General features: G+C 42.8%; 3 protein-coding genes across 3 annotated transcripts in view; all 3 read right to left on the bottom strand.

Moving 5' to 3' along the window:
* LOC125035375 (calphotin-like) overlaps positions 1-1,732 on the bottom strand; it is a 1,824-nt gene extending 92 nt beyond the window's left edge. Inside the window, exons 1-2 of the mRNA XM_047627733.1 lie at positions 1,565-1,732; positions 1-943 (exon numbers count right to left, since the gene is read on the bottom strand). The exon at positions 1-943 is cut by the window's left edge and continues 92 nt beyond it. Coding sequence (XP_047483689.1) covers positions 1-943; positions 1,565-1,576 — 955 coding nt within the window. The 5' untranslated portion in view covers positions 1,577-1,732. The remainder of the gene's footprint in view (positions 944-1,564) is intronic.
* Positions 1,733-3,172: 1,440 nt separating this feature from the next.
* LOC125034954 lies at positions 3,173-5,593 on the bottom strand. Its single transcript, XM_047627001.1, has 3 exons — positions 5,525-5,593; positions 4,419-4,577; positions 3,173-3,918 (listed from the first exon to the last, which is right to left on the bottom strand). The coding sequence occupies exons 1-3, from the start codon at positions 5,591-5,593 to the stop codon at positions 3,247-3,249; spliced, it is 900 nt and encodes a 299-aa protein (XP_047482957.1). The 3' UTR covers positions 3,173-3,246.
* Positions 5,594-7,564: 1,971 nt separating this feature from the next.
* Positions 7,565-8,799, bottom strand: LOC125035179. The gene is made up of 2 exons (XM_047627406.1): positions 8,707-8,799; positions 7,565-8,308 (listed from the first exon to the last, which is right to left on the bottom strand). The coding sequence occupies exons 1-2, from the start codon at positions 8,782-8,784 to the stop codon at positions 7,637-7,639; spliced, it is 750 nt and encodes a 249-aa protein (XP_047483362.1). The 5' UTR covers positions 8,785-8,799; the 3' UTR covers positions 7,565-7,636.
* Between the last annotated feature and the right edge of the window lie 1,201 nt (positions 8,800-10,000).

The raw sequence follows: 10,000 nt of genomic DNA on the forward strand, positions 1-10,000 counted from the left end.
ATGCAGTCGTGACGACAGCGTCCCGCGTGAGAGACTTGACGGCTTGGTGGGCGCGGGCGTGGGCGGACTTGACCTGAGCCACGGCGGGCGTGTCCTCGACGAGGTCAGAGGCGGCCACTCTGAAGCCAGAACCGGGGGCGGCGGCGTACTTCCTCACCTGGACGTCCCCCTCGGGGTCCACGTAGGCGAAGCTGCCGGAGGTACGACCCAAAGAGTCCCTGCTCTCCACACGGGTGTTGGGGCCGCCGTAGTGGCCGAAGGTGTACTGACCAGCCTCGTCTTGGGCGTGGAATTGGCCTCCCACGTGAGGGACGCTGAGGGACGGCATGGGGGGTTCAGGGGCCATGAGGGGCTCAGGCGGCGCCACTACGGTCACAGGGACAGCGCTCTTAACTACAGGGACAGTAGGAGCCATAATTGCTGTGGTCTTGACTACGGGATCAACTACCACAGGGGCAACAGCCACAACTGCACTCCTTACTACAGGGTCAACTACTACTGGGGTAGGAGGAGCCACATCTGAGGCGCTCTTGACTACAGGGTCAACTACTACAGGGGCAGAGACAGTCACAATCTCTGCGCTCTTGACTTTAGGGGCAACAGGAACCACAACTGATGCACTCTTAACTACAGGGGCAGAAACAGACACAACTGCGCTCTCGACTACAGGGTTGACCACCACAGGGGCAACAGGAGCCACACCTGCTGTGCTTGCGAAAACAGGACCAATGGAAGCAACGACTTCCGCTGTCCTGAAAGCAGGGACATGGGCAGGGATAGGGACAAAGGCGACAGATTGTGCAAGAGGAGCAGCAAGGTTTATTCCTGGTTCAGGGATCTTGACAACTGATGGGATGTCTGAGCGAAGCAAGTAAAGTTCCCCCGACACAGCGCGGAACATCTGTGGCGCCGCGGAGCACGAGGCTGCTAGCACTGCCAGGATCTGCAATGGGAATGACATCAGTGCCAGGGAGATCTCGGCGGAACTGATATTAACACATCCTTTTGTGGCATTTCGTGTTTAGTTGTTAAAAACGAAGTTTAGTAATTTGTAATATATGAAATAGTCCTTTTTTCTACGTTGACATATCAGTGTTGTATATAATGTTTATTGTATTTGCATATCATATTACTTCAGTAGAGGAGTACTACCGCAGCATTCACAATTTATATAAAGTCAGACATTAAATGTATTAATACAGGGGTTCCCAACGAATACTTTCTTGGAGGCCATGGAGAAATATGACTTAAAGTGGATTTTGTCTCATCAACACTACCTACAGATACTCATCTCTCACTTGTCAGTGAAAAAGAATCTCTCCATAAAGTGTTCTTGTCTTATGACAATTGGCATCATTAAACTATTCATAACTAGTAATAATTGAATCTGAAAAGAAAGACACTGAACGAAGCCATGGAGATTATTATATATTGGTCGGGGGCCACAGAATAGAAAAGAATGGAAACCACTGTATTAGACCAACGCTAATCGTAACAAAATTGCAAGCTATTCCCTTCCTTCTTATCAAACAATAACATAAGATGGTTTTAATGGTAAACTCACCAGGAACTGCATCGCGATGTTACGAAGGTCGACGACTTTAAAGAAGTGATGCCCAGCGGTCTTTCCCGGCCTTATATACTCGCTCCCTCTGCCGTGACCTTCCCGTTGATGTATCCAGACCAATACGGGTTCATTTCCTTTGTCTTGCTTTTCGTTTTTTTTTTTTCTCTTTTTTATAACTTCGCATGTTTGTTGTTGCATTAAGATATATTGCACAGAAATATAGATTTCCGCGTGGCATGTTGATGAAGATCTTAATAAATGAGCGAATATCATCTTAGTCTAAGTATTTCATTAAAATAATTTTCTCGTACTTGCTGATATACCTTTCTTATTCGACTGTAGTGCATATTAATTTCTCTGTTATCCTGTAATATGTAGTAATTTACTATGGTCCGTTTTTTTATATAGTTCTGCACCACTGTAAAGCATTTTTAGCAAAAGGTTTATTCATCTCTGTTTTAACTATCAAACATTGCTACTGCAACTTAGAAACAAATCATCAGTGTATTATACGATGCTTAAATTTGCTGTTCTCTGTTATATAGACTCTTCATTTTTTATCGTCGAGTTTTAAACGAATTAAGCAGCCAAAGAGGATCTAGACGAACGAAGACAGAACAAAATCTGAAACCATAGGATACGATCGAAGACGCGTGATAGTGGATGCTTATGGTACGCAATCCTATACTAACAAAAAAATAATAACCGCAAGAATACTCAAGGTAGGCCTATTTCATTCCCTTGTTTGTTTCTTTTTGTCCTTTAGAATCAGAACGTAAAGATAACGTTTGGAAATGTCAAAGTAAAAAGCTATAACAGTATTGTGCCATATGTCAAAACAAAATACATATTCGCGTAAATGGAATGACAAAAGATTTTCCTTTACCCTTTTTTCATCAACATATTTTACATATAAAAATAAGAAGCATAACTGCCTTAATTGTAATAGTGACGTCAAAGACAGCTGACGATGATGCATATTAAACGTTAGATTTCATTTTTGGATAGAAAAAAAACTAAATTCATATAGACCGAGTAACAAAAATATAAGTAACGATTTAGTTATGTGATGTAAAAAACTGTATTGTCTTAAGTTAGCTTGTGTCATCTGCATTCTAAAGTTCTTACTTTACATAAGTGATATATACTAATATTCATGCTGAACTTCATCAAGGTTTTTTATGATATATATTGCAACGTGTGATTATATATACAGATATAGATAAGAAGAGAGAGAGAGAAGAGTGAGGCAGAGGGATGGGGGTAGAGTGAGAGAAAGAGGGAGGAGAGAGAATGAGAGAGAGGAGAGAGAAGAGAGCGGAGAGAGAATAAGACAGAAGAATGGAGGGAGAGTGAGAGAGAGAGGAGGGACATAGAGAGAGAGAGAGGAGAGAGAGTGAGAAAAGGAGAGGAGAGGGATGGAGGGAGAGACAAAGAGAAAGGAGGGACGTAGAGGGAGAGGGGGAGAGGTTTTAGAATGAGAGGTAAGTTCCAGGTGAGAAGCGTTATCACTATATATTTATTTCATCTTTACATCCACAATCCGCATACTTAGTTATGCGTGATGTGAATATAATATTAGAAGGAAATTAAAGTAAAAACATATGTTCAGGATAATTTTATTTACTGTATATATTTACAGTTTATGTAAAGTGCAGTCTGGGTAGCGATGTTGTGACTTATGCAGTTGTGACCAGGGAACTGGCGGCTTGGTGGGCGCGGGCGTGGGCGGACTTGACCTGAGCCACGGCGGGCGTGTCCTCGACGAGGTCAGAGGCGGCCACTCTGAAGCCGGAGAAGGGGGCGGCGGCGTACTTCCTCACCTGGACGTCCCCCTCGGGGTCCACGTAGGCGAAGCTGCCGGAGGTACGACCCAGATAGTCCCTGCTCTCCACACGGGTGTTGGGGCCGCCGTAGTGGCCGAAGGTGTACTGACCAGCCTCGTCTTGGGCGTGGAATTGGCCTCCCACGTGAGGGACGCTGAGGGACGGCATGGGGGGTTCAGGGGCCATGAGGGGCTCAGGTGGCGCCACTACAGAGACGGGGACAGCGCTCTTGATCATAGGGGCAACCGGAGCCACAGGGACGGGGACAGCTGAGGCCACGACTGCCGTGCTCTTGAGCAGCGGGGCAGCTGGAGCCACAGGGACGGCGTTTCGGACGATAGAGACTGGGGCAGCGACGACAGGAACGACGGGGGCGCGGGCAACCAGGGGAGTGCCCAGATTGATGCCCGGCTCGGGGATCTTCATCACGGCAGGTGAGTTGGACTGAGCATAAACCAGTGCACTTGACATCGCCGGGTACCACTGCGGGGCCGCGCAGCACGAGGCCACCAGGGCTGTCAACACCTGCAAAAATGTTATTTTTCTTGGGATGGGGATCTTAGTCTGTAACTTGGGCTTGAGTTTTTTTTTTTTTTTTTTTTTTTTTTTTGTTAAATAAACAGCACACTTATTAATATAACAGAATCATTTCTAGTTACCGAAAATCTTTAACAGATACTGATGACTGACACTGTTTATGTACTTTCTCACTCTTCATAATCTTCCATTTGACAAGTACTGTTTCTGATCGGCACTCGATTATCTAAGCTATATTTACCCAAGGTAGAATTTCGAATTGACGAGACCTTATTTATATAGACCTTGCATTTACTTAGGCAAACCAAGAAAACCTAATCGAATTTTCAAAAAGAATTTTGATATGAGCTGCTCTACTAACGTTACATAGCTGATGTAGCTATAAACACACACTGAAGTTCACGTATACACAATGCTTCTATAGTTGGCTCAAACAACGGTTGAACTACTGCAGCCTCTTCGGCTTCCTGCTAAACACGTGTACTTACGATGATCTTCATGATGTAGTGAAGGTCGAGGACGATGTGGCGGTTGGCAGAAGAGTCGGTTCTTTTATACCCGCTCATCCTCAGCCACACCCTCGCGCCAGTAGTACCTTGCGGGCCGAGACAGTCCCGCGGACGGGTTTTTATCTTGCTATCAAAGCACTGCAGGTTTTACTTGGTAGGGCCCAAAGACTTTCGGCTGTTGGCAACGGTTCCACCTTTCCCTTAGCCTCTGATCTCCGTGTATATGTAATATATGCATTCAAATATATAAATACATACATGCATGCATATATACATCACGCATACATCACACACACACATCTATATGTGTATATATTCAAGTACATATATATATATATATATATATATATATATATATATACATAAATATGTATGTATACACACATATATATATACATACATACATACAGATAGATAGATAGATAACCATACGCAGAAATGTGTATATGTATATACACACGTATGTGAGTCTATGTGTATATTAGATATATATATCTTTTCAAACAATGCCGTATTTTTTGTTACTTTAGCTCCGTGTCCCCAGAACGCTTAGGTTTTAATTGTGCCATATCAAGAGAGTAACATATTGGCTAAGGTCATTTCATTATGAAACTGATGGATATACAACGTTTCCGCGAGACTCTGTCCTTACGACAGTGGAGGAGCTGTCGTTCCCAAGCGCCCTGTCTCCTGATGGTTTTAGAGAAGACGTTTGTTTCTGCCTCTCGCTTTTGGTAGCTGCGCGCCTCCCAACTGCTAGCGGGGCGATGCCTGTTGAGTGACTTGTCGAGTACTGCCTCTCTCATCATGCATTAGAATACTTTTAGAAAAGCTAGTAGTCTATAAACACTAAACAGGTATAAACAAACAAAAATATCTGTCTACGAGTATTTAATGTCGTTGAAGAGAAACCTCGAAAATGTTAATTATAAGAATTTTAAATTTCTTATTTTGTGAGTCTTTGGCGTGAGAATTCTGAACACTTTCCAACTGCATGGGGGACTGTTAATGGCTCCTGGCACCTCTCTAGCCATCAGCTGTACATGAGTCGTTCTTGCATATCCCATTCACAGCCATGCCATTACGACTCCTGTTTCTTGGTTGGGATGGACGTTGGCCTTATAACTGCCAAGATCATGCCTAATCTCTCGCATTTTGTTGATAGAGGAAGGATTACACTACTTGCTTTACATGTTACAGAGATAGCTGTATTCAACCACACCAGGACGCTAGTGGTCGATCTCACCTTTCTTAACCCATTAAAAACAACCTGCAATTCTTAATCAGCTTGCAGTGGCAGATTGGAAGTTCTCTCGACGTTCCCTTCTAGGATTTGGAACGGGAATGACAGCCTCTTTACACCATAGCGGTCTTTACTAATTCACTTCCGGAAACGATTCTATAGCAGAGCTACATGACCAAATCCGTTTAATAGGGCAAGAGGGCAAGAGTGGCAGGATTTAATTGAGTTCTGTTAAAGCTCTGTTTCTCTGATTGGAAGTTGGAAAAGCAAGCAGCGTGGTCCTCCAAAAATTTCTGCCATGGATTTAGCTAATTCATCTGCAACATTTCCAACAATTAGGTACGCCTTCTCCAAGACCCACACTAAAAGGGTTCTGAGTTTAATCCTGATAACATACTGTCTCCACGTTACCACTTGTCTGGCCTTGGCATAGACCTTTTCATTATAGATCAAGGTCACATTTTTGAGGTGGTATGACCTTGATCTCCGCTGGGCCAAGACCAGCCCATTTGTCTAACCGGGATAGAGGACCGAAGAGGTGTGATGCCAGCTCTCCCTCTCCTTCACTTTTCTTGTCACTCAGACCAAGCTTAATCCTGTGACGTCTCTGATGTTATACTCACATCTTGTTTTTGGCCTTTCCAGTTTTTCCCCCACACACACACATACATATATGCGTGTATGTGTGTGTGCGTTTGTGAGTGTTTGTGTGTGTTTATGTGTGTATTGTACACACGCACAAGCATGAAAAAAAATCCTTGTTTTTGCGCTCTTTCATTGCTGGAACCGAGGTCTAACGTTGGTTGAAGTATTCAAACGCAATCTGCACGATAGTGTGTAATACGCGGGAAAGTAAATGATGTCAGCTGCCTGCTCACCTGCTCACCGACGACGGCAAAGCAACAGGGCGCTCGTGGTTAGCAGTGGAGTGGCTGCTATCCACTTCCTCCAACTCAGCTTCAAGACAACAACTGATGAAGGAATGGCGGAGGGGGATTGGAGAGAAACGGTCACTTATGGTTCCACGCGATGCCTTTTAAAAACTGAAATGAGAGTTTCTTAACAGGCAAACGGGGTACATCCCTCTGATCGACCATGGTATAGGTCCCTACTATATATTCTTGTTGGATACTGTGTACAGTTATTTACTATTTCGTCTTCCATAGCATAATGATAATGGAAATAATAATAATAATAATATTGATAATAAGATACTGCACTTCCATGCAAGGCTATTTCTTTCCATTTCTCCAAATTTGTTGTTTTCCAGTTTAATTCGTGCTCTCTGTGTCTCGTTTCGTTCGTTTCGCATAATTTTTGTATTAAACTTAACGTGTGATGGAGGCTGCTTTTGTGATGTAGTCCTTACTTCTTTATTTCAAGCTGTAGTCTTTATTTCAAACTTACATACTAAAAGCTGAAAAGTTGCCGGCACTGATCCATCTTTATTCAATATTAGTTAGGGTATTTGGAAACATTAAATACAGACGGTGCAATGGCGAATACTTGTTGTGCTTACGTTTTCTTGAAAAAAAAAAAAAAAAAAAAAAAAAAAAAAATATATATATATATATATATATATATATATATATGCCGAAGAATACTTTATGTGAATTGAAATCTGTCTTTAGGTAAGGGAATTTTGACTGTGGCCTTTTGTCGCTGTCACTCTCTCTTTTTTCTCTCTCTCACTCTCTGTTTCTGTCTCTATCTCTCTTTCCCTCTCTCTATCTCTTTTCATTAATTTGTATTCTGTTTAGATTTATATGGAATATCTTATTCTACTTCCAGCAGTTGCAACCATTTTTACATTATGATCCCATGCATGTGTGTGTGAGTTTAGTTGTTTACTAACAGAAGGAAATTAAAGTAAAAGAATATGTTCATCATAATTTCATTTACTGTATATATTTACAGTTTATGTAAAGTGCAGTCTGGGTAGCGATGTTGTGACTTATGCAGTTGTGACCAGGGAACTGGCGGCTTGGTGGGCGCGGGCGTGGGCGGACTTGACCTGAGCCACGGCAGGCGTGTCCTCGACGAGGTCAGAGGCGGCCACTCTGAAGCCGGAGAAGGGGGCGGCGGCGTACTTCCTCACCTGGACGTCACCCTCGGGGTCCACGTAGGCGAAGCTGCCGGAGGTACGACCCAGATAGTCCCTGCTCTCCACACGGGTGTTGGGGCCGCCGTAGTGGCCGAAGGTGTACTGACCAGCCTCGTCTTGGGCGTGGAATTGGCCTCCCACGTGAGGGACGCTGAGGGACGGCATGGGGGGTTCAGGGGCCATGAGGGGCTCAGGTGGCGCCACTACAGAGACGGGGACAGCGCTCTTGATCATAGGGGCAACCGGAGCCACAGGGACGGGGACAGCTGAGGCCACGACTGCCGTGCTCTTGAGCAGCGGGGCAGCTGGAGCCACAGGGACGGCGTTTCGGACGATAGAGACTGGGGCAGCGACGACAGGAACGACGGGGGCGCGGGCAACCAGGGGAGTGCCCAGATTGATGCCCGGCTCGGGGATCTTCATCACGGCAGGAGAGTTGGACTGAGCATAAACCAGTGCACTTGACATCGCCGGGTACCACTGCGGGGCCGCGCAGCACGAGGCCACCAGAGCTGTCAACACCTGCATTGCAAAAATGTTAGTTACATAACATAGATTTTAGTTTTCTGAAATCGACAGCACGAATAGATAGTTTAGTGTAACGGAATTATTTTTGTAACCAAAAGTGTGAACTTCATTAATTGATGTATGTGACTGACACTATAGTCATGTGTACATTCTCATTCATCATCGCCATAATTATGGACACTGTCTTTTGATAGATTTTCAATATCCAGACTATAATCATCCAGGCAAATTAAGAAAATCTAATAAACCAAGGTTCAATGCTTGAAATAAATTCTATGGCGACTAATATATCCACACTGCAGTTCACGTATACACAATGCTTCTGTAGTTGGCTCAAACAACAGCTGATCTACTGCAGCCTCTTCGGCTTCCTGCTAAACACGTGTACTTACGATGATCTTCATGTTGTGGTGAAGGTCGAGGACGATGTGGCGGTTGGCAGAAGAGTCGGTTCTTTTATACCCGCTCATCCTCAGCCACACCCTCGCGCTCTCAGCCCCTCGCGGGCAGAGACAGTCCCGCGGACAGGTTTTTTCCCCTCCGACTATCAAAATAGGCTTTACGCGGCAGTCAAAAACTTTCGTTTGTTCATAAGTGTTTCATTTTTTGCTTCTTTTCTTTTTTGTACGGATATAGATCGATAGATAAATTGACAAAAAGATAGATATTTATGTTTGTATATACATATATACAGCATACGGCATTTTATGCATATGAGGAAACCGGTGATATCACACACACTGTTCATGACCTTCATCGTATTTACGTAATAGATTTCAGACGACTCTTTTCGGCAGCTTTTTATGTTACATAGATAGATAGACGAAATAAACAACACGTAAACAGATAAAGATATATAGACAGATAGGTTGAAAGCTGGTTTAATGGTCGGATTGATATATAAATGTGTTAAAACTTAAAAAGGAAATAGCAGCAATAAGGAATGAAACTGAATTATAACGTTTCGAACTCGCCATTTCTTCATCAGACGAACATATAACCGAAATGGATCCGTATATATATATATAATCATTATAATGGTAAGCCATATAAAGAACACAGCTAAGAAATAAAGATAAGATAGAAAATTATCAACTATTTACGTAGTAAACACATATTAGCTGAGCTTTTAAACTTTTCAGGTGTCAGAGAAGTTTCTATCTCTGAAGGCAATCTGTTCCAAAGCTTACAAATAGCAGAAAGAAAACATCTAAAAAAAAAAAATGAGAAGTAGACGATCGACTGGCAATAGTCACTGAATTGAGGAATATTTCATGCAGTAACATAAGCAATGTATCTGGAAGAAACGGTCTCAAATATACAGAGAGACGTTTGCCCAGTATATATATATATATATATATATATATATATATATATGTATATATATACATATATACTTACATACATAAATATGGTATGTGTGTATATATGTGTGTGTATATATATGTGTGTGTGTGTGTGTGTGTGTGTGTGTGTGTGTGTGTGTGTGTGTGTGTGTGTGTGTGTGTGTGTGTGTGTGTGTGTGTGTGTGTACATATATATACTGTATACATAAATACATACATACATATATATACATATATATACACTCACACATACACACACACACATATATATGTATATATATATACATATACATATATATATATATATATATGTATATATGTATATATACACATAAATATA

The sequence above is a fragment of the Penaeus chinensis genome, chromosome 19, assembly GCF_019202785.1.
Source record: "Penaeus chinensis breed Huanghai No. 1 chromosome 19, ASM1920278v2, whole genome shotgun sequence".
NCBI lineage: Eukaryota > Metazoa > Arthropoda > Malacostraca > Decapoda > Penaeidae > Penaeus > Penaeus chinensis.

Coding starts and splice junctions, on each gene's coding strand:
- LOC125034954 (XM_047627001.1), bottom strand. CDS start 5,593: ATGCGAGAGATTAGGCATGATCTTGGCAGTTATAAGGCCAACGTCCAT. Junction 4,578..5,524: donor CCAACCAAGAAACAGGAGTC/GTAATGGCATGG, acceptor TAAAACCTGCAG/TGCTTTGATAGCAAGATAAA. Junction 3,919..4,418: donor ACTACATCATGAAGATCATC/GTAAGTACACGT, acceptor ACATTTTTGCAG/GTGTTGACAGCCCTGGTGGC.
- LOC125035179 (XM_047627406.1), bottom strand. CDS start 8,784: ATGAGCGGGTATAAAAGAACCGACTCTTCTGCCAACCGCCACATCGTC. Junction 8,309..8,706: donor ACCACAACATGAAGATCATC/GTAAGTACACGT, acceptor TTTGCAATGCAG/GTGTTGACAGCTCTGGTGGC.